Genomic DNA, 24,683 nt, shown 5'->3' with positions numbered 1-24,683 from the left:
ATTTTCATATGTTTTTGATAAATAACAAAGCAAAGTCACTTGCTATCTTATAAGACGATAGATACTATTTACAACAATCAAAATATCATGTTTTGATAAACGATAGCGATAAGCTATTTAGCGTTTATAGACGTTATATATATCAGCGTTTATATACATTATATATATATATATATATACATATATATATACATATGTATATATATGTATATACACACATAAATATGTATACACTTGACATGATTAGCTTTTAAATATGCTCATCAATTGATTTTATGTTTATAATAAAGTGAGCTAAAAGTGGCTCATAACAAAACTAATCTTATTTTTATATATCTATCGAATTAATTATACATGAAATTTTATAAATATATATATATATATAGGAATTATTTATTTATTTCCTTAATATAAATTTTTGATAATGAGATTATATCGTATTAAAAAATGTATTTGTAATGTAAAGAAAAGAATAGATGCGTACTCGAAATAGTTTTAATTCTCTGTTAATCCCGCTAGAGGGCAGACGCGCGAAAGACCCATGTACGTTCCTTCCGGTTTATCCAATTTTCTTTTAGTTCGATCTTTTAACACTCGAATTCCATCTTCCTTGCTTCCTGCTCGCTTATAACTGGCATGAGGGATGTCCGAAAATTTAACGTTATCATTAGTATAACATTTTTAAAAGATACTATACACGCTGTGCGATTGAACCAACAAACGGTTTATCTTGCTAATATTTTCTAGTGGTCTTACAAAGACAATTGATTTATCGTAATGGAGTTGAACCCGTCTTACGAAGCAATCGGAAAAGGATTTGTACAGCAGTACTATGCGCTGTTCGATGATCCAGCTCAAAGACCAAATTTGATAAACATGTATAATGTAAGTTAAATTATTTTTTTGTCTTCCATTTTGATATTTATTATTTAAAATCTAATGGTAATGTAAGACTTAATTTGAAAACTTTTAGACCGAGACGTCTTTCATGACATTTGAAGGTTTCCAAATTCAAGGTGCCATTAAAATTATGGAGAAATTGACTGTGAGTATTACATTTTTGCAATAATATGCAATATTATATAAAAATGTGTTATTTATTTGTGTATGTATATGTAATATGTATGTATGTATGTATTCATGTATGCATGTATGTGTATATATATATATATATATGTATATTCTGTAATATATAAGAAAATTCTGTAATATGTAAGATCAATTTTGAAAAATTGAATTTTCAATAACTTTAACATCAAAGTCATATCAAATTATTAATCTCCAATTTTCATAAATTTCATATTTTATTTTTCTAGAGTCTGACATTTCAAAAAATCAATCGGATAATAACAGCGATTGATTCGCAGCCTATGTTTGATGGTGGTGTACTCATAAATGTTTTGGGGAGGCTGCAGGTAAGCAATTTGCAATAAGGTTTTTTTTTCTATATTATAATTTTAGTTATTAAAATGCTTTTGCCTATAGAAAGTGATTCTATTTAATATTAATAAGGATTTGTTATATAATAGTAATAAAATTACACGCATTAATATTATTTCTATAATAAATGTTAATATAGATAATTATCTAGCCAAGATTTGGGCATGGGTTATATTATGCATTTTCTAATTTTATTTTTTATTTATTTGTGATATGCCAGGTAGCTACGATATCTGTTACATCCATGCCCATATCTAATTTAATATGCATGTGATTTAGGTATATTTATTACAAACTATACTTTCAACATTTTACATTGGGAGCATTGAAAAAGCAGAAAGTATTTAAAAGAATGTTGTTTCCTATCTCTTTTATTCTAATTGGTTCAGTAATTTAATATATAATATTAACAAAATAAAGTTGCAATATATATTCTATGAAAGCGATGAAAAACTTGATTGAAAACTATGAAAAACTTGAAAGGAAATCTTGTAGGAAAGTAATTCTTAATTAATGTTATTATAATTTGAAAATTCCGTTAGCATTTGGAATTCTCTGTCTAAGTGATTGTTTATTACGGATTGGAAACATTATATGTATATACTGTATCGTTTGACATTTTTTGTGCTGCCGTGTGAAGGTAGACATTGAGCTATGACTAGTATCCAGCAACTATCTCTCTATATACCTACATCTGCAAAGAAGATGATATAAGAAAACTCAGTGAGTGATTATTGATGATTGGGTAGACTGATGAGGATCAGCCCCACGCCTACATCCAGACGTTTGTCCTGAAGCCAATTGGCATCAGCTTTTACGTGCAGCACGACATCTTCAGACTTGCATTGCATGACACGGTTTAGGCAACAGGTACCAATCATCCACTGATCTCTCCATACTTTGGTAAAGGCAAGCCTATCTTAATGTTACCTATTCTTTGCCATTGCTTTATGCAAATACATCTGCTTATTCCAATATTAGAATGAGTGCATGGCTACACCACCTCATATATATAATATTTCCCACATTATTTATATTTATTAATCCTATAATTGACTATAATGTACCGATAAAATGTTTAAATATAAAGTAGATAGAGAAATGGTTGATCACTTGGTAACAGTACCAGTTTTAATTAGTACTGACCAACAAATTTTGTGCTCTGATGTAGCACTTCATCGTAGTATATTTTTGCACTATAAATAGCAGTCTTATAAGTTAATCTGTATCTGTGTGTATATATATGTATGTGTATATATATATATATATACAGCGATATATATATATATATATCGCTTAATAGATGTAAAATTATCATTTATTATGATATCTTATATGTTATATCAAATAAGAAAGCAACTGAAAGAGAGAAAGTAATACCACTGTATTCATTAACAAATAAGATACTAATATATATTTTGTATGTAATATATGAATTAAATTACTGAACTAATTTGAATTACACAATATAAAGACGAAATGTAATTTTATAATGCAACTTACAATTTTTTGTCCTTTTATCAAAAAGTTTTGTTGATATATGTTGTGTTTATTATTTGTATTATGTATTCACTAAATTACCATTTTATATTTTGTATTACCTGTTTTATAAAAAGAAATGTAATATATTATATTCATAATACAAAATGTTATAATATATAATTGGCGATTTTTAAAAATATATACATATTTTTTGATTGTAATTTCATTCAAATATAATTGGTTTTTTTTTTTTTGTAATACATTTTATAAAAAGAAAAACAAAAAAAAATCTCAAATTTTATTTTTGCTATCTTGTTAGTATTGCTAGTTTGTATAGAGATGATATCAAATTTTATGTTTTAATCTTTACATTTTGTTTCTTCTGCAAGATACGTATTGAAAGTAACTATAAAAACTAAAATTCGATAATTCGTCAGGAATTCCACAGTTATTGACAATCCACATTTATTGACAATACGCATATTAATATTTTTTTAGGCCGATGAAGATCCACCACATCCCTTCTCACAAATTTTTGTGCTGAAACCACTGGGAAATTCTTTCTTTTGTCAGCACGATATTTTCCGCCTTGGCATTCACGATAGTCCATGAAGAAAATGTCTGTTGGCATTTTAGAACTATCTACAGACAATTCATTGAACCATGGACTATTCACATGTTGAAATAAGTGAGCTAGGTTCTTTTCATATTAATCTTTTTTGTCATTGCATATTATTCTACTTTATCTAAATATCCCAGTTTTTATATGAAAATTATCTGCTTACATCCTGGCCATAAGAAAAAAAAACGACGTTTAAGAATAAATACAGTTTAATAATTGTTGTTTTCTTCAATTTCCTTTTATTTTCGTTGTCTAATATTACTGATAATATTATACTACTATTAACAAAAGAAATGTTTCTTAATAGGACACTTAACGCCATAGTGATATAATACATTGTATGTCATTAAAATTATACAAAAAATATATTTCTTTTTCTAATGCTTTCTACTTTTATAAATTACATATACATATATTAATGAAATTAATAGATTAACATATAGGACCGATTGCTTGATTATATATTACTTTTTTATTTCAATTTTATTTACAATTGCATATTATGATTAACGACATAGTAATTGGTTAACAGGAATTTATGAATATGTAATATATGGAAATACATGTACAATACATGCATATATGCTTGCACTTGTACAAAATAATATAAATGATCTATTGTAAAATATATTATGTAATAACACTTAAAATATTATATTATAATAATCTTATTGTTATTTATCGATGCAATAACATTTTCCACAATATATATTACAGATTGCCACGCTTAGCTTGTTCAAGTTCGATTGCTTCAAACAGAGCTTGGAAATTTCCAGCACCAAACCCCTGTGACATAATAAATATCATTTCTGCTACTTATATAACGTGTTATATAAATTTAAAAATTCAAAATTAATATTATTAAAAAAATTACTCTTAGACTTACATTATGATTACACCTTTGGATAACTTCTATAAAGAGAGTCGGTCGATCTTGCATATTCTTAGTAAAGATTTGTAATAGATAACCATTTTCATCATAGTCAATTAAAATTTTTAATTCCTGAAGAGTTGTTATGAGAAATAGTCAAAAATTAAAAGATTATTATTTTTTAAAATATTATATATAATACCTGTAATATTTTCAAATCTTCTATAATTTTGACTTTACTATTTTTCAAACGGTCTTTCAGCATATCATAATAATTATCAGGAACATCAAGAAATTCCATACCTCTTTTTCGTAAATTTTGTATCTAGAATAACAATAACAACAAAGTTATATTATTATAATCAAAAGCAAAAGAATAAATATAATAAATCTGTAATAAAATATTACTTACGCTTGTAATTATGTTATTAGTATTCAAAGCTATATGCTGAACACCAGCATCGCCATAGTATTCAACATATTCTTGAATTTGAGAACGTTTCTTACCAGGTGCTGGTTCATTAATTGGCATTTTAATAGTTTCTTCCCAATTAGTCATAACGATAGAACGTAATGAAGAATATTCGGTATGTAATTGAGTATCATCTACTGACCAAAATCTATGAAACTGTAAGCATTCTTCATACCTAAAATAAAATATATAAAAATTTAATAAAAATGATATATATATATATATATATATATATATATATATATATATATATATATATATATTATGCCTAAAAATATATAATTTATTTATTTACCATTTAGCTACAGGCTCCATTTGTTTATCAGCTTGATTTCCTACAATGTGATCTATAAATTTTAAATGAATTGCTGGCCTGTAATTTTATTGAGGAAAAAATATTAATAAGAAAATGTATATTTTTTAAGTATAATGTTATGACACTTACAAATGTTTAATAAGTATGTCTTCTGAGGCTTTTACAAATCCAGGTAGAAAGAATCCTTCGTATTTACTTCTGTCAATCAAAGTATGATGGGTATCTCCATACTAGTTAAAAAAAAATTTATGTGTATGTATTAGATATATAATTGTAATAATTGTGTTTAATTATTTATTTATTTATTTATTTTTTTTTTTTTTCAAATAACTTACAGTTTGCAACGTGGCAAGTCTAATAATACCAAACTCATCTTTTTCTTCCCATATGTCTTTTATAATTTTTGCACCCTTTTGTTTTGCTACCTAAGCAGATAAAAAACATTTTTATTTTTTATCTTTTATTTTTTTCAAATTATAAAACAATTTGATAATATCTTCAATTGATTTTTGTTTTTCTTTAATTAACTAATTTTGTATTCAATTTTGTCATTTGTATTTACCCTAACGATAGTATCGATATCTTCGACCTTGAAAGCAATGTCTCGAACACCATCACCGTGCTGAGAAAGGTGATTCCCCATTTCTTTATTTTCAGGCTCGTAAGCTGATTCAAAAACAAATATTATCTAGGAAAAATAATTTCTGTTAATGTATTATTATTTTTATTTACTTAATAATAAAAGTATGATAAATATCATCATGAAAAAAAGAATATATTTATTAAAAAATTTCATTTAAATTACTTTTTGTTTTCATTCGAAATATTGAGAAATTCGAAAAAAAGAAAATGTCAAGAAATTTTGTATATTATACATATATTAAATTTACAAAATTAATATTTTATAAATTATATATATAATAACCTGATTTTGTTTAACAGCATGTGCTACTACATGTCTTGAGCCAGTTTCTAAACCACGATAACCAAATGGTTCAAATCCCATCCTTGCGCAATAAAAGCTAGCCGCCTATAAAAGAAAAAGAAAGGTGTAATATAATTGTTTTGTTATAATCATTATTTCTTTTTTACAGAATTGAGTGAAAAGAATTACACATAGAGACATTAATGTGTATCCGTGTGCGATACTATATGATTCTTTTTTTTTTTTTTTATATTACCTGTTTTGCATTTCCAACCCAAAATTTTACATGGTCAAAACATAAAAATTTTCCACCAATGGGCTACAAAAAAAAAGTAAATAAATGAGTCAGTCTTTGTATGATTAGAAAAAATTATATTACGTACCTTTTTGCCTTTGTCCGTGTAAGTAGTCTATATATATAGAGAGAGAGAGAAAGAGAGAAAAAGAAAAAAAATAAAAATTAATGTGATAAATTTTTATATAAAAAATTATTCATACATATATATATATATATATAATAAAATTAATATTATATTATATATAAATATCTTATAATATTATAATATAAAAAAATTCATTATAGTATTTTACATTTCTTTACCATTTTAAAATTACAATATTTGTAATTTGTAACGCGTTGTTTAAATCACGTGTTGTCGTCTCTGTAGATAAATTGTCTGAATTTCACAAAGCTATCCGCTTAAATACGAGCGCGTTCGTTTTGCTATTTCAATACCTGCATGCGATTGGTCGGAACAAAGAAACCTGTGATGTCAATATTTAAATTTGTTGATAATGACTATAACAACAATATATCAATGATATTTATGTTGATGGTATGTTAAAGCAGGTTTTTCTAGAATTTGCATATATTATACTGATATTTTCATAAAATAGAGGCCAGTCCTGTTTCGTCATTATCGAGAACACACCTTCGTCGATGAGTCAACGAAGAAGTAAAAACAATTTTTTTCACATTTTCATATTGATTGGTATAAAATAAAATTTTTTTTTTTCTAATACACACGCACACACACAAACATACTCTCGTTTATAGATTTAAAATAAAAGTTTATATATATATATATATATATATATATATATATATATATAATACGTAATTTTTTTACAATGATTTGGCTACACGTTGTTCATATGCGCAATCATTACATTTTGCATAGCATTTAAATAAGTTTTATTCTAATATAGACTAAAAATAAAATCTTTATATAAAACTATTTTTTTTCTTTTTCATATTGTAAATTTATTGAAAGGTAATACAATGAATGAATAGACTTTATTTGGTCTTACATTTAATATTTGTCCATAAATCAAACTTTTATACTATTTGTCAAAAAATCTTATAATATTCATTTTTATTGGAATAACTAAATCTAATATTCCAGAATTTTACATGTTTTGTTAACCATTTTTCAAAGTAGAACAATTTGTGCAATTATTCAAATGAGAGACAATTTCTGTAATTAAGATTTATTATTTTACGTTGTTTTTAGAGACTAGATGTAAGTTGTATATGTATATGTTTATGTATATATATATATATGTTAATACATATATATATATATATATACATATATGATATAAGATATATATAAATATTACAGATCATTGTATATTGAAATATAAAAAATTAAAATACATATTTATTTTGTTTTCACATTAAATGCAAACTATCGCGAATATTCTTTATATCTTATCTAAGTTTTTATTGAAATATCTCCACTAAAATTTTAATGTATTTTTTTTGTATCATCAGATATCAATCAAGTTTGGTATTTTCATTGCATCACTGAATTTGTATCACAGATGTGAAATTTATTCAATTATTGATATTATTTATTCTTTATTAATGTGGAGAGAGATAAGATAGTTTATTATCTGTAAGAACTTCATATGAATATGTTTTATAGCAGAGAAAGTACATATTTGGATTCAAATTATATATTATCATACTTTGTTTTTTGTTTTTTATGACATGAAACTATTGCAAAGATGTTAAAAATTAAGTAAGATTCATAACATATATCCTTATTGATTCAATATTAATATTTTCATCGAATAACTTTGTCGTATGAAGGTGGAGCAGCTTCGTCTGAAGAATCAGGCGGTGGAATTAAAATAGCTATATGGTATGGCGGTGGTGGATGTTGTCTGATAACTGGTATAGGTCTTAAATTTTCGGTAGTAGATAAACTCGCATTATTTAAAGATGCAATCTGATTCTCCTGAATATGATTTTCTTGACGACTATTCTCGTGAGTACGACGACAAAGAATGGAATACAGACATGCAAGTAGCAGAAGCGTCAATAGACCACAAAATACAAATATTTCCAAACCTGGACCCTGTTTAAAAGAAAGCAATTGAAAAAATTCATATATATATATGAACATCTCTTATGAAAGTAAGCAGATAGAGTTTGTTGGAAATAAAATCCGCTATAACTTGAAAACCAAATCAAATAGGACATATGTTTACATGAATTTTTTTATTGTTTAAATGTTCCTGAAATTGTCCCTAAAACATTTCCTACTTATTTTGGGATATCCTGTATAATACCGTAGAACATATTTAATGAATTTTTTACCTCATGGCCAAAAGAAAATTTTGCTGCTATAACAAATCCTGTCGCCAATACAAATGTAATCCAAACTCCGCAACGTAATCTATAACCAGCCAGTTCAGCATCACTGAATTCTGATAAATCTAAAATACTTCTGTTTGTACCACTTGCAACTGTATTAGATAATATTAGTTGGTTGTTCCCAGCATTGGTTACATTACTGTAATTATAAAACAATATATAATTACAATATTCAATTATACGATTATTTAAACGCGTGACAAATAAATTATTCTAACATAAGTTCAATAATGGTTAAATCGTTTATAAGTACTTTCTGTCGATAGGCATGTATAAGTGAGTCACCCTGTATATAAGAAGAACATGTTCCTCAGGATCTTCCTAATGAATCTCCTTTGATTATTAATTCTTCAAGTATAAGCGTTGTACAGAATTGATCGGTGATAAATTTCACGATTCATTGCTACTAATTCTTTCGTATTAGTTGAAATATCGCCTAAGGATTGATATTATTAAACTCTGTCACATTTTCAATCATACTAAAGCTCTGAAAAATGACAAAGTGTGTGTAACTTTTAAGATTTCTATCAGAACAAAATTTGTAAATTGTCAAGTAGAAATTGAACATCGCATTGGAATATTTTTTGTTTCTATATTTGGCATATACATAAGATATATTAAAATGTATATTATTCAAATTAATTAAAGAATTTCATATTTAAAAGGATCATCATATATAACCCACCTGTCAGAGAAATCCTAATATCTCCCCGACGGCATGTTCATTAAACCAAAACGAAACGTGCATTCTTCCTTCTAATAATCCGTTTACTTAATCGAGCTTTATTCTTAATATTGGGATGTTAAAAGAATCCGCAAACTGCACACTCTTATCATTTCAAATTTTTTTTACAAACATCATTCACATACTTCCGATTATTTGAAAATTAGGTTCTCTACGATTTGCGCATTCTAAATCGATCCGGTGCAGCAGCGCATACACCAGCATACATGGTCTTCTAGTCGTTTATCTAGAATAAACATTACCTAAAGACGATAAAAAAAAAATATTATTATATCTAAATATCGATTATCAAAGAGTAAAGCTTCACGAATAACTCTATCGTCTTCGTACGTATCCTGAATAAGGATAATATTATTTGTATTATAGCAACGAATAGACGTACGAATAATATTTTTTATTTCCTTCATCAATTAAAACACAGTATCTTTCGAGCGGAACTTTGGTTTTTTTTTAAATTCTAACGACAATTAAATTAATACGAGTTATATTTGAAAAAAGCAATGTTAACGACAAATAAAAACAAAAAATAATAGGAGAAAGCTTGTCGTTGTTTATGCACACGTGGTTATTCCGAAATCTTAGTTTGAAATGGTTTGAAATCAATGTGGTTTTTATTAAAGTCGTTCTATAATTTTTCTCTAGATGGCAGCATTAGTAACGTTAAAAGAACGGCGCAAATAAAGAGAAGACAGCGCGAAGGTTTCGAAGAAGCACTATTATCATGTATCATCGTGTACTACCTTGCGTTCACTTGCTCCACCTTGAAGAGGTGTATGAAATAATAGGATAAAGGTAGAGAAAGAGAAAGGCAAGTGGAAGTTAAGTTGAGTTGAGTTAAGTTGGGTTGAATTGAGAGTTTAGTGGAGTGGAGCCAGGAGTGTTAGTGGGCATAAGCCTGGTCCATTAAACAAAACATGGACGCCGTAGAAATAAGTACGTCGGATCCACCGCAAAGTGAACAAGAAATTGTGTCTACCGTGGAGATATGTCGTATATGTCTTCTTGGTAATCTGGTGATGCGAGATCTTTTTCTGGGAAATGAGGTCGCCTCTTTATCGGCTAAAGCGATGAGTTTCGCGAACGTTAAGGTTAGATACCAACAGTTTTGAGAGGTTAAATTCTACGTAAGAAGATAAAAACAAATACATGTGATACATTTTATTACAGTTTCGATCTTATCAGTACAGTAAATTTATAGATGATTACATGTATATATGTGTCTGTGTGTGTACATGTGTATATATGTATATATATATATATACATATATACATACCCACATATGTATATATGGACATACGGCTATACATATATATATATATATATTTTTTTTTTTATACTCTATTCGTTTTGCTTCATTCATAGAATCGTTTTCTATTCTGACTGAGACTGACACGTATGATGGATCTTTTGCTATTCAATAACATTCATTTTTTCACAATGATAATGAATTCATTTTCATTTCATTGCTATCTTTAATCGAGCTATATCATGATTTTTGTACATTTATACAGATGTTGCCAGGAGATGGCTTACCTCCTCGCGTTTGTAACGAATGTGCAGATAAACTTGAATCTGCATATGAATTTAAACTTCAAGTCGAACAAGCTGACAATGTATTAAGAGAAAGATTCGATGGTATTAAAGAAGAATTATTTTTTAACGAAGTTGAAGTACATTTGGAGGTAGATAGAAATGAAGCTATCAATGATATTCATTTAGAATCTCATTACCAACATGCCGCTGAAGTATTGACAGAGGGATCAGAAAATGAAAAATCTCTCTTGAAAGAGCAATTGGCATTGTTACAAGTTGAAAAATTGGTAGAAAGAGAACAATTAAGAGAAGGTAAGTTAACTCTTAATATACATTGCTATGATATTTGTTTTCGTATAAGAGAAAAAAATTATTATAATATTAATAAAAAAGTTTAAATAAAATATAAGAAATTAAAAATATATTAAAATACATTTTTATATATTCAGAAGAAAATAATTCACAAATATTGGAGCAACAAGGTATAATGAACAACTCTCATAATCAAGAAAAATACACAAATCAAATAGATGAAGATGCTTGTACGTTGGTGAATAATGCAGAAAATCAAGAAGTATTAAAATCAGATGGTATTAATGAAAACTGTACAGATGCGATTCCTGCAGAAGAACATGATTATATTATGCAACAGGATTATGTTATGAATGAACAATTTTCTTCTGAAGAATCTAAACCATCCAAAGAGAATACAACGCAATGCAATGAACCGCTTACGGAATCAAATATACTTGAAGATTGTAAAATAGATACAGAACATATGCCGCTTACAAATATTGACACGCTTGTTGAAAAAGACCTATCTCTGACTGAAATTAGAAAAAGTAAACGAAAATCATCGCGACGAAATTTTACAAGTGACAGAGATTCCGACGAAGAAAATTATTTCGAAAATTTAAATCTTAGTTCTCGTCTTAAAAGAGCACAAGCCGATAGATCAGAAAAGATTTACTTTATGTGTTATCTTTGCGACAAACAATTTCTTTCTAAGAATGTATTGAAGGAACATATGCATTCACATGAGGAAATTAGGCGAGCTTTGTCTCTTAAAAAGGTGCCTGAAAAATCATCAAAGGTATCTAATACTTCCCCAAAAATGCCACCATCTGGGAAAAGGGCTAACAAGTGTCCATATTGTGGGAAAGAATATTTATACATAATTTCATTCAGCAAACATCTTAAACAACATGAAAAAGAAAAAGAAAATGCTAAAGAAGATTCCATGCCCCTTGAAATATCATTTCACGAAGACGAACATAGTTTAGGTTTTGATAACCATAGTAATTCACAATATTCGGATTATGCATGTAGAAAGACGGCGAGGCAAGAGGAAGCATATAATGAGAACGAGGAGGAGAAAGATGATCACGAAACAGAAAAACAAAGAAAGAAATCTCACTTGGAAACGTTTGAATGTGAAAAATGTTCTGAAAAATTTTATACAAGACGAAGTTTAAGAAAGCACGCACTTTCACACGTTAACTTAAAGTGTAATGTCTGCAATGAAAAGTTTGACGAGGTTGAGCAATTAAAAAATCATCGTGCAAAACATGTAGTAGAAGGTATGTTAATGGATCAAGATTTAGAAGAAGATATAGAACACCATATAATTAACAAAGACGATGAAGAACAAGATATTAAAGGCGATAATGAAGACGATTCAGAAATTGAGAATAATATTGACGATGTTCAAGATAAAGAAAAGTGGGCAGAGACAAAAGAATCCAAATGTCCGCACTGTCCGTCAACGTGTTCTCACAAGAAATCTTCGAGGCACATTGAAACACACACGTCTTCAAAATATAGTTGTAAAGTATGTTGTCAACAATTTACAAGAAAAGATCATTTACGAAGGCATACTGAACAGCATGGAAGAATAAAGACGTATAAATGTACGCAATGCAATAAAACATTTGGAAACGAATTGACTTTACGTAATCATCTGATAGCGACCAATCATAAGACTTTCGTTCATGGACAAGAATATGATCCTAATAAACGTATAAAACGAGTGGCAGCTAAAGCTGCACAAAAGATTATTGATAAAATAAAAACGGAAGACGGTTTAGAGGATTATGACGAAGATGATGATAATAATGATATAATCGATATGGACGTTCGTCATAATCGTAAGCAAGAAAATTCTTTTAAGAAAACTAATAATAGGAAGGAATTAGAATGCGCCACTTGCAATAAAAAATGTAATTCGAAACAAACTCTGACAAAGCATATGGAGCAACATGTAAAAGACGAAAAAGCAGAGAAAATGGATAGATTGGACAAGTTTAAAAAGCCAGCAGAAAAAAAGGAACAACAAAGGATAGGTGGTGGTATGGAATTAGGAAAGGACGAAGACGATGACGATGATAATTCAGATTTTGAAAGTGGTTTGGATTGGCCGATGGATAATCACGAATGTGCAACATGTAAAAAAAGATATAGTACGAAAAAGTCTCTGTTGCGACATCAATTACTTCACGAGGAACCAAATTTCGAATGTGATATATGTAATGTCAAGTTTTATCGTAAGGATAAATTAAAAGCTCATTATGATAAATGCTCAGAAAAAAATCCTGATCAAGTTAGGAAGTGCAATATTTGTGGTGATAGTTTTGAAAATAATGAAATGCTTCGACAACATAGAGCTAAACATGTAACTGAAGGAATATTAACAGAGGAAGATTTAAGAGATATTGAACCACGTCCTGAAGAAAGAAAGCAGGGAGAGAAAATTGTTAGAAAAAGAAGGACAGATATAGTAGGCCTTGAATGTACAGAATGTAACAAACATTATACATCTAGGAAAGGTCTATTACGTCATATACAAGTACACGAAGGTAAGAAATATTTATGTGACATATGTCCAAAGAAATTCTATAGAAGAGAACATTTAAAAATTCATGTAGCTAAGCATAATATGATTAAACCGTATAAATGTACAAGATGCACAAAACGATTTATTAAAGAAGAACAGCTTACGAATCACTTATCGAAACACGATAGGCCATTTAAGAAAAACAAAGAAACTGATAGTTCAAAAAGATTTTTATGTGAAATCTGTTCTAAGAGTTTCACCCAATCGACTACTTTAATAGCACATTTAAGAGCACACAATGGTATAAAGCCATATGTTTGTGAAGTATGTTCTAGACCTTTTACAACAAATGCATATCTAAAAATGCATATGAGGACGCATACACAAGAAAGACCATATATATGTCAGTATTGTTCTAGAGCATTTGCCCGAGCTGATACTCTTGCTAATCACTTGACGTCACATACCGGTGAAGCTAAGTATCATTGCAAATATTGCCCAAAAAATTTCCGTCGATTAAAGTCATTAAAAGAACATGTTTTTATTCATACTGGTCAAAGGCCATATGCATGTCCAACGTGTGATCGGAGATTTAATAACAATGGTAGCCGTTATGCCCATAGCAAACGATGTAAACAAAACTTTTCGCAAAATCAGAATCGCACTCAAACCCTTACCGAAGTTCAAACGCAACAACCACCACAGAGAATACAACAGACTCTAACTCAAGCACAGGTGGTTAAAGCACCAAACATTAAGACCATTACTATTACTAGACAAGCTGAGCCAGTAACTACACAACAAATAATGCAACATCAAGAAATATTAATGCCACTTATCTTACCACTCACTGTAACTCTCGCAGATGTAGGTGATGAAGTGATATTACCCGAGGGTACAAAAATATTTACAACGTCGTAATATGTCTAAAGATTATGCTAACAAAAGATTTAAATAATGTCATTGAAGAAAGGTAAAAAGAAATTAATGATGTACGATCTTGCTAGAATGCATTCTAATTTTATAGCACGAATGAAAAAAGGATTGAAAATATGAGCTCGATGCTCTCCTCGTATAATATTTCTCTTCTTTTCATTCCTATTAGGAAGAACAGTAAAATAATTTAACTAGTTCTGTCTTCTAGCAAAGCTGTTAATCTCAAAACAAAGAAAAAGACTATCTTGTATACTGTATACATAGAGACATGAAGTTTTCATGTATTAAATAAGTAAGCCTTACAGGCCCATTTTTAATGCATACTTGGTGCGGTGATATATGATTGTAATTATAATTATGTATAATACGTTATACTAAAGTTTATTTTTACAAGACGAAAGTGCAAATTATACAACTTGCATAGTCGGCGATTTAAGAGAAATATAACTGTATTAAAATATTATGTATCACAGGGCTGAGTATATATTACTTGAGAGAGAGAAATAGATTGTAAAAGCATGACATGATTTTTAATTGAAAAAGTGTCTAAGAATTAATATAAAAATTAATTGTGCTATCTGTTATCATATATATTACATATGAATTATATTTTTAATTAAAAGACATGCATAGTAAATTGTTATTAAATGGATTTTCCTTTTATCTGTTGTATTTTCATCTGCTTGATGTTTTATGTGAATGACAAGTTAATTCTAGTTTGAAAACAGGATCACAGTTTCATATTTTCATTTATTATAAATGTATCTCATATTTCTGTTAAAATACAGATATTTATTATAAAAGTTACTTAATGCATAAAAAAAAAAAAAAAAAATAAAGTTATTTAACTTAATAGATAATTCTTTAAATGTTTAATTCATTATATGTGTTATTTTATGAAGATGCGTCGACTTTTTCATGTCGAAGTTAAATAATTGTTTAAAATAATCATATTGTTTTATATTGATTATAGAGTAATTTCATAATAATAATATTAATAATAATAATTTGTTACACACTGAATTAAGTTATACGTATCATTTTTTATGTTCTATAAAAGTCTGTACATCAAACGTTATTTCATTTAAATATATGAAATTAAAAAAAAAAAGAAAAAAAAAAAGAGAAAAAAGAGAAAGACAGGAAAAAAATTATAATTCCATTATTTTTCTTAATTATTATCTTAACAGAAAGAGTAAATTAAATATAAGATATCAGAAAAAAAATTTCTCTCTATAAAAGATATCAAATTTGATAAAGACAATTATTATAAAATTTGGTACATGATTAGTGCATTTATAATACTGTTCAGCTTTACTTACAAAAAAATATATGCATTTATATATATACATATATATATGTATATATATATATATATAAAAAAGGAAAAAAAAATAGTAGATACATTTAATAAACAATACTCAGCCCTGTATATTACGTCCTTTCACTATTGACGTCAGTTTAATTAGAAACACAAACAAATAGTACACGCTAATGTATTTAATGATAATCCAGAAATATCTTTATTATACAAATCGTCATTTCTGTTTTATTTGTACATAATGGTAAGTATATGTGAATAAAGAGTTCGTAGCATTCAATGTAGTTCTCTCTCTCTCTATTTATCTGTCCATCATACCCATATATAAGAACATACACACAAATACGTTATAAAATATCAGTTAATTGTTTGTTAGTATATGTATGTTGATATATACTTGAAAATTTTTTATTCATAGAAAGATATCAAAATGAGATAAGATTAAATTGGTTTGTATAAATTATGTTAAGTGAAATTGTAGAAATTCTTTCTTTCCACACGCGCACACACACATACACACATTTTAACCATCAATAACCCATAAGATATTAATACCTGATGCTCCTAAATTAACACGTCCTAACATACCATGATCACGAGTTTTAACAATGTACAAAAAAAGTAGAAGCGTATGAAATAAATTATTTCGACCCTAAAAAATATAAATGTATAAATTAAATTAAATTAATATTATATATATATGGAGTATTATATTTACCCGTTGAATTTCTTCGTAATCAGTTGGCAAAGAGTCGCCAGATAATGCTAGACAATAATGTGGTGGATTTACAGATTGAGACATTATTATGGGACCTTTATTTCTTGGTAAATCCATTCCTGATCGAGCCATATATCTTGATGAAAAAGGACGTGCATCTGGTTGATCTAAAGGAGCTTCTAATTGTGTGTCCATATAAGTTGCTGTTAAATGCATTATTATCTGTGAATTAAATATAAATGTTGGATTTTTTGTTGACAAAAATTAATCTTACTTCTACAAAGAAATAATCAATAATTTCTTACAGCTGAATCAGTTGGTAAACTGGAATCCCATTCCTTGCCATTATGCGAACCTCCACTATTCCATTTGAATTCACTCATAGAACCTCCTTTAGCAAGTGTTTTAATTCTTTTCACTAGATATTCTTGATTATTGGACAATTCTAAAAAAGGTACTAATGTTGGAAGCGTTGGTATTGTAGACACTAAAAATTGTGCTTGTGCCAATTTTCTCAATCTATCCAAACCAATATGTCCTGGTTGAGAATCACTCAAACCATGACGAATTAAAGCTGAACATATGTTATCAATCTCTACAGCAACTCTTTCGACCACAGTTTTACTAATCCACTAAAATAATTTCCAGAAAACAGACACATGTAGCATATTTTTTCTTTTAATCTAATTATAGTAATATTAAAAAAAAATTTACCATGCGGAGATTAGCAGTCCATTCATTAACTTTATTTGAATCGATTCTATATTTTCTCCAAACGTCTGGAATGCCAAAAGTACCTCTTGGTGAATTTCCTTCTTCTGCACCGGGACTTGTAGATTTTGATTTATCTAAATAAAAATCAATATTAATTGTAACAATCATAATTTATTTTACAGATATATTACAGCTTACTTTACCCATGTTAAAAGATAACATAGTAGGAGCAAGTTGATAAGCACATCTTCTCAATGAAGGGGAAACTTCGTTGGGACTTCTTATAGCAGGATGCGTCCAAAATGAACTCAACAAGTTGGATGGTTGATCAATATTTGTCGAAAGTATGGTTTTCCTTTGCACGGATGCTTCTTTCAAATATTTTTGTAATTCAGCTTCGCTTTGAATGAAATTTTCACTTGTAAATGTACTATTCATAGAAGAGTTCAAAGATTTGTTGATCGATCCATCAGGACTAAGCTTCAATTTTGGAGATGATAGATTGCCATATTTACCAAATGTATTCATTGAATAATCCTCTTCAACAAAATATAATTATACACATAGTTTTTGTTCTATATGGCAAATAAAGATGTATTTGTGACAATAATATATCATTAACAAACATTGCAATATATTTGTTAGACGATTAAAATTTTTTTACTTACTGCTTTCACTTAACGAGGATCCAAGTGGTGTCATACGTCTATTAAGACTTATACAAGATAAATTCAAAGGCGTACTTAATTCTGATGCCTTCTGTGAAGTAGTTTCACTTTTGAAAAGTGGATCATCGTTTGATATCCCTAATAAAAGTTTTTGTCGTGGACTTAGTACAATTGGTTGTATATGAAAATTTGTCCAAACATACTGTATTATATGGTAAAGTGCATTTAAAGCAAATATTGATGCTAAGCACCATTCAATCCAAAAAAATGGTTTATAAGCTGTACCTCCATATAATCTATAATTTAAATAATATATGATTACATAATAATTTATAATTATGTATTAATTGCATATTATTTATATATTAAAATTAAACCTTACATATCTGAGATAACGATGCTGAGAAGTATACTATTTATGAAAAACCATGTGATATTTTTTCTTGCTTTATTTTGGATTTGTTTTAAATGAAGAGTTTGTTGAACTTGTGGCTTAGGTGTTAATATTCTATAAATAAATTATTTAAAAATTATTAATCCGTTAATATTTTTTCATCGAACTATCTAAAAATTAAAATAACGAAGTGTAATATTCAAATTGAATAAATTAAAATTGAAATACCTTGCATTAGGAGAAATATGAGACATAGGAGAATGAAAATCCCCCATTTTTAAATAATTTTATAAAAATATGTAATTCAAATTTTTAGAAACTCTACAAACTATGTAATAAAAAAATTTAAACAGTTTTTAACGTGTATAACACCGTATAACATGTTTTTTGCGTATAACTTCAAATTGATCAGATCAGGGGTAGCAACTGATAGAAATTCACTCATACTACGCAAATCGATATGTATCTTTCTTTATCTTTTTTTTTTCCCCAAAATATTAATCAGACATTAAAATAAATAAAAATCATAAATAAATTTTGTTTTAATTTTAATTATATATAAATACATATATAATAAATAAGAACGTCTTTTAATTTTAATAACGAAATATATATGCGTGTATATATATATATATATATATATATATATATATCAAAGAAAATAAAGTCGAATTTCTTATGTTATTACTAAACATTTAAGTATACAGATTAGGTTGGCAGCATTGCTGCGCGTTAGTTCCCACTAGTTCGATGAGTAATATTCTTTAGGTTTCCGGTTTGATGATACATTGTGAAAGGAAATATGGGTCGTATTACGTAGTGTTTCGTGAAGCTCATACGTTTTATAATAATTTATTTATTGAAAATATTCGTAGTTTTAACGAAATAATCAATATTTCCTATTAGAAGTGATACGTGTGGTTAGATTTTGTCAAGAAATTGTTACGAGATATTTTTTTTTAACGAGTATGTCGGAAGGGGAGATTTTAGCGTCTCAGAAGAAGCCGCAGCCATTTCAACAACCTCAGCAATTAGGAGCGGGTTCGATGGCGAATATGGCGTGGCAATATCCGTCACCTAATAATATGCATACTATGTTTCCATCTTATCCAGGGTAAAAATAATATTTTCAATCATTGATATGAAATATATGTATATATTAATTAAGCAATTTATTAAATCTTATATTAGACTTTGTTTTATATATATATATATATATATGTATATATATATGTATATACGTATATGTATATATATATATATAAAAGTAATAATATATCAGATTGATTATTCATAGATGCAATTCTTTATATATTTTCTTATTTAATGTAAACATACATAAGATAGAAGAAATTCTAAGCAAGTTATAAATGAAACAATGAATATTTAAATATTTTTTATTTCAAAGTAATTTATTTCCAATTTAGTTTTTAATTTTTAACATGTATAAAAATTAAAGAACTTATCTTCCTGTTTTTCATATATTTATGGTTACATATATATGTTGTATTAATTCATGTAATTATAATATATTAACCTGTTAATTAGAAAAAATTAGATGACTTGTCACAAAGATCTAATTAATTTTTTTTCATAATGAAAGGATGAACATGTTATTTGTTTTTTTATTCCTATTCAGAAAGCATTGTATTTTCCAATTATTTATTTTACGATTAATTCGATTTTATTTTTGTTACAGACAATTATATGGGACAGGATATCAAGGAGTACCGCATCAAGGTCAAATGTTTAATTATTATCACACGATGATGCCTGCCTATGGGCATGCTTTTAATCCACAGCAAATGCAGCAACAGCATCCGCAACATCAGCAACAGCAACAGCCTCTTCAGCAGCAGAATTCGCAGGGAAATAATCAAATAAAACCGCAACTTCATCAACAGCCTCCAGTACCTGGGACCCCCATGACTTTAGACGATGATTCCGATCTTCCTCCTCTACCTCCTGGACCACCACCACCTCTACAACCTACTCAGCAACATAGCCAGGTACAACCATCGATGCAGCCTCATTCGGGATTTGTCTACGGTGCATTTTCCTATGGCAATTGGAATGGAGTGCATAATGACATCTCTCGTAAGTAGTTTTCATAAGATTATAAGAATCTTATATGTTAAAATCGATATAATTAGTTAAGACTACTTTTTAGAATACAATGGACAAGTTCGTTTCAATCTACAGAACAAGAAAGTTGGATTAGGATTTTCGCAATCAGGCAACAGTGGAGCTGCAAAGAAAAAACGTAAGAGGAACAAAAATCTAGCGGCACAATTCAACAATAACTTTCAGGGAAACAATACAACAACAAATTTTGTATCGGAACCTAATCTCAAAGTGGAGTTACCACCCTTACCTCCTATTCAACATGAAATAGCTGCTCCCCCTCCACCTATCGAGGAATCTCCTGATCCTGTTACACCTGCCACTACAACGGTCAGTGCATCTCTGAATACTAGTGTTCCAGTGGGAAGTACTCCCTCTATTACGACGAATGCTAATCCAGTTGGGGATTGGCCTGACAGCTTAAAGAATTACGTGAACAGGTGTTACGAAAAGTGCAAAACGGCAGTTGACAAGGATCAGGTTGAAATTATACTCAAAGGGAAAATAACACGAGCTGCTAATGATGGCTCGCTTTGGGTAAAAGATTGGGACAAAGAGCCTTTACCTAGTATACACAGTGAACGTATGACCATGACGATAAAGCCTCAGAAGCCGCCATTAAAGTTGAATAATCCTTTGGCTAATCCATTGGCAAATACACAGGGAGGCTTGCGCAAGTCAGGGCTTTCCACTTCTCTTGGAGCTAGGCTTGGCGCGCGTCTCTCTGTGACTCATAGGCGATCAAGATCAAGGTCGCGATCGAGGTCGAGATCGAGATCAAGATCAAGATCGAAAACGAGGTCGAGGTCAAGGTCGAGGTCGAGGTCGAGATCAAGGTCGAGGTCACGTTCTCACTCACGTAGTCCCCCCTTACGGAAATACAGGCGTAGCACATCCTCTTCGTCTAACGTTAGCGATCGGGAATATGACAGCAAATCGTTGAAAACGAAAAAATCAACGCGAAATAAACAAAATCACAACAACAAGAAAACCAAGAAGACTAAGCAGACAAAATCACATTTCTATTCCGAGTTTGGTTTAGCTACAGGCAATAGCGATGAACTAGGATCCAAGGAGAAACTTCAACAACGTGCGGCACGATTTAACGATCCCATTTCTAGGACATTCAACACTAGCATTAGAGATGATCCGACCGCTGAGTTTGACTTCACCGGACTTCACATCGTTGGAACTTGCAAGGACTTAGAAAAACCATATTTACGCCTTACATCGGTAAGACATTTCAAATATATATATATATATATTTCTTTATAGATATAAATGCTAATATTATTGTTAGAATAAAATTACATCTGTATAATCTTTTAGGCTCCAGCCCCATCTGCAATTCGACCGGTAAGTGTTCTTCAAAATTCGTTGGCCTATGTCAAGAATCGTTGGGTAGTGGAACAAGACTACAGATATGCTTGTGACCAATTAAAATCAATTCGTCAAGATCTTACCGTGCAAGGTATCAGAGATGCGTTTACTGTCCATGTTTATGAAACCCACGCTCGTGTAGCTTTAGAACGTGGAGATCATGAAGAATTTAATCAATGTCAAACACAATTAAGAATGTTATATCAAGATGTGGGCGGTGAAAATCGATGCGAATTTGTGGCGTACCGTATATTGTATTATATCTTTACAAAAAATACTTTAGGTAAATATAGAGAATCATATAACAGTAATGTGTGTTACATAATGTGTCTATACGTATGAAAATTTTTAATATAATTTTTTTCTCTCTTTTTTTTTTTTTTTTTTTTTTTATTTTTTTTATTATTACAGATTTGACGACGATTTTAGCATCACTTAATGGAGAAGACAAAAAAGATGAGTGCATTAAACATGCATTGAAAGTTCGCTCAGCCTGGTGGCTGGGTAATTTTCATGCTTTATTCAAATTATACAGAAGCGCACCAAGAATGGCCGCTTTTCTTATGGATTGGTTCGCTGCTAGAGAACGCAAGATTGCTTTGAAACAAATGATAAAATCGTAAGTACAAAATTATTTTCAGATTATTTATCATTGTATATCTTGATATTAATCAACAGGATAGTGATATTATATTTTATATGATGCATATGTTACCTAATTTTCAATATTTAATCTAACAATTTCTAACTAAATTGTGAAATAAAAATGTTTAGTTAGAAATTGCAAGTACTTTTCAATTATTTTTGAACTACTTTTTGAAAAGTAGAAGCTTCAATATAACAGTAAAAATGTATATACATATATTTATATTAAATTATTTTTATGTATATATATATATATATATAAATTATATAAAATACACAGATTTAATGATATAGGTAAACATAATTAAAAAATAGATAGGTAGAAAGATAGAAAGTGAAATTATAATTATGAAGATTTCTGTTACAGGGTACTGCAGCTGAAAGTTGAATTTTTTTTTTTTTTATATATATATATTTATTATTCATATTTTATATTGTTTTATATATACATACATGTGTGTATCTGTAAATACATGCATACATACGTATATGTATATATATATATATATATGTATATTTATTCGTCTAACGTATGTATTTCTTCTACTGTTTAGCTACCGGCAAAATTTGGCGGTTGATTTCATCGTAGCAGAATTGGCCTTTGAATCTTTGGACAAGTTCTATGAATTTGTCAGTGAATTTACATTGGTTTATGCTGATCCTGAACGGCGTCTAATCGACTGTAAAACAAGCAATGGTTGTCTAGGTGGTTGGTAAAAAAATGTCTCTCTTGCCTACTTCACTATAAATCGTAAATGGCAATAATTAAATCGAAAAGCACTTTCTATGTGCATACATATGTATATGCATATGTTTCCTGATTTGACATAATATGCATGTGTAACTTCTTACTTGCACATCCATATGCATATGCATATATTCCAAAGTTGATACGGGTTCATTACATTTTTCTTGCTTAAAGAGATGATATAAACCAATTCTAAATAATTTCCAATCATTGTCATCGATTGGGAATGGTTTATAGCTCAAGCAAAGTTTTACTACTTGAAACATTCTTCGAGGAATTTGTGCATTATTGTTGTGTGCATGAAAGATTAAACTTCTGGAGTTATGAATTATAAGAGAGTAGGGGATATAAAATTCGTCATGATTGTTTGGTTGTTTGGATATTATAAAAAAAAGAAAAAAAAAGAGAGAGAGAGAGAGAAAGAGAAAGAGAGAAGGAGAAAAGCCAGAAAGATCGAATAGTTTTATAACTTGTACAAAAAAATATCTTATATGTATATATGTATATATATATATATATATATGTATATATATATATATATATATATCTCAATCCAAGTCGGTATGAAACCGAAAGTTGTGAAGAATCAGTCAGAGGGCATGAAACTTATTTTCTTCATAAAAATTTCTCTTCTTCCATATTTCCAATCGTTCGGCTAAAAGATAAGCCATCAAATTTTTTCTTCTTATTATCTGGTGCCAGGTATTCCAATGAATTCTTCGAATTCTTGGTAAACGTGTAGTAAATCATTCTTTTTGCTACACACTTTTTATAAGGATAAAACTACGAATTATATGAAGAGGAACAAATTTCTGAAGATTTTAATCTGATGTGTCTGGGCGAACTATTATTTCTGTGCCTGATCAATAAATGGATATCTTCAATTTGACAAGTGTTTTCTCATGGAATATTCTCTATGGGAAGGTAGAAGAAAATCATGAAATTTCGAAGACATCAGCACTATAAACATACAAAAATGAGTGGTGATTGAGATTTTCGATGCAAGAAGATCAATATAGGATACAATGAGGAGATGGAGGCTACCGTTTCTTTTTAGCAAAAAAAAAAAAAAAAAAAGGAAAAAAAAAGAAAAAAGTAAATAAATAAAAATAAAAATAAAAAGTAAATAC

At 28.7% G+C, this 24,683-nt stretch overlaps 6 protein-coding genes across 14 annotated transcripts; 3 read left to right on the top strand and 3 right to left on the bottom strand.

Moving 5' to 3' along the window:
- The first annotated feature begins 575 nt into the window (after positions 1-575).
- On the top strand, positions 576-4,363 carry LOC124422547 (probable nuclear transport factor 2). 6 transcript variants are annotated; one of them, XM_046959157.1, is made up of 5 exons: positions 576-885; positions 974-1,045; positions 1,317-1,415; positions 2,190-2,310; positions 4,262-4,363. In XM_046959157.1, the coding sequence occupies exons 1-4, from the start codon at positions 778-780 to the stop codon at positions 2,301-2,303; spliced, it is 393 nt and encodes a 130-aa protein (XP_046815113.1). In that variant the 5' UTR covers positions 576-777; the 3' UTR covers positions 2,304-2,310; positions 4,262-4,363. The 6 variants fall into 6 exon arrangements, with proteins under 6 accessions (XP_046815113.1, XP_046815134.1, XP_046815123.1 ...); XM_046959178.1 differs by having other exon boundaries at positions 2,190-2,343; XM_046959167.1 differs by having other exon boundaries at positions 2,190-2,349.
- Positions 3,998-6,883, bottom strand: LOC124422526 (4-hydroxyphenylpyruvate dioxygenase). The gene is made up of 12 exons (XM_046959071.1): positions 6,730-6,883; positions 6,512-6,538; positions 6,385-6,447; positions 6,129-6,233; positions 5,766-5,891; positions 5,539-5,628; positions 5,333-5,433; positions 5,183-5,260; positions 4,828-5,062; positions 4,618-4,740; positions 4,431-4,547; positions 3,998-4,330 (listed from the first exon to the last, which is right to left on the bottom strand). The coding sequence occupies exons 1-12, from the start codon at positions 6,730-6,732 to the stop codon at positions 4,256-4,258; spliced, it is 1,143 nt and encodes a 380-aa protein (XP_046815027.1). The 5' UTR covers positions 6,733-6,883; the 3' UTR covers positions 3,998-4,255.
- A 523-nt stretch (positions 6,884-7,406) lies between these two features.
- On the bottom strand, positions 7,407-10,096 carry LOC124422532. Of its 4 annotated transcripts, none has more exons than XM_046959091.1 (5): positions 9,921-10,096; positions 9,479-9,764; positions 9,079-9,280; positions 8,737-8,932; positions 7,407-8,494 (listed from the first exon to the last, which is right to left on the bottom strand). In XM_046959091.1, exons 3-5 carry the CDS (start codon positions 9,096-9,098, stop codon positions 8,201-8,203), a joined length of 510 nt encoding a protein of 169 aa, XP_046815047.1. In that variant the 5' UTR covers positions 9,099-9,280; positions 9,479-9,764; positions 9,921-10,096; the 3' UTR covers positions 7,407-8,200. The 4 variants fall into 4 exon arrangements, with proteins under 4 accessions (XP_046815047.1, XP_046815057.1, XP_046815040.1 ...); XM_046959101.1 differs by having other exon boundaries at positions 9,047-9,280; positions 9,479-9,780; positions 9,921-10,067; XM_046959084.1 differs by having other exon boundaries at positions 9,479-9,780; positions 9,921-10,067.
- A 133-nt stretch (positions 10,097-10,229) lies between these two features.
- On the top strand, positions 10,230-16,446 carry LOC124422510 (zinc finger protein 26-like). The gene is made up of 3 exons (XM_046959046.1): positions 10,230-10,626; positions 11,051-11,384; positions 11,522-16,446. The coding sequence occupies exons 1-3, from the start codon at positions 10,453-10,455 to the stop codon at positions 14,824-14,826; spliced, it is 3,813 nt and encodes a 1,270-aa protein (XP_046815002.1). The 5' UTR covers positions 10,230-10,452; the 3' UTR covers positions 14,827-16,446.
- LOC124422518 (transmembrane protein 209) lies at positions 16,341-19,069 on the bottom strand. The gene is made up of 8 exons (XM_046959057.1): positions 18,885-19,069; positions 18,645-18,770; positions 18,263-18,558; positions 17,798-18,133; positions 17,595-17,728; positions 17,186-17,512; positions 16,881-17,102; positions 16,341-16,814 (listed from the first exon to the last, which is right to left on the bottom strand). The coding sequence occupies exons 1-8, from the start codon at positions 18,929-18,931 to the stop codon at positions 16,686-16,688; spliced, it is 1,617 nt and encodes a 538-aa protein (XP_046815013.1). The 5' UTR covers positions 18,932-19,069; the 3' UTR covers positions 16,341-16,685.
- Positions 19,070-19,419: 350 nt separating this feature from the next.
- On the top strand, positions 19,420-24,675 carry LOC124429036 (leukocyte receptor cluster member 8 homolog). Its single transcript, XM_046973849.1, has 6 exons — positions 19,420-19,770; positions 20,356-20,753; positions 20,827-22,013; positions 22,110-22,443; positions 22,572-22,779; positions 23,360-24,675. The coding sequence occupies exons 1-6, from the start codon at positions 19,625-19,627 to the stop codon at positions 23,520-23,522; spliced, it is 2,436 nt and encodes an 811-aa protein (XP_046829805.1). The 5' UTR covers positions 19,420-19,624; the 3' UTR covers positions 23,523-24,675.
- Positions 24,676-24,683: the final 8 nt, after the last annotated feature.

Source organism: Vespa crabro, chromosome 1 (genome assembly GCF_910589235.1).
Source record: "Vespa crabro chromosome 1, iyVesCrab1.2, whole genome shotgun sequence".
Taxonomy (NCBI): domain Eukaryota; kingdom Metazoa; phylum Arthropoda; class Insecta; order Hymenoptera; family Vespidae; genus Vespa; species Vespa crabro.
This window is presented reverse-complemented; position numbering and strand designations above follow the sequence as displayed.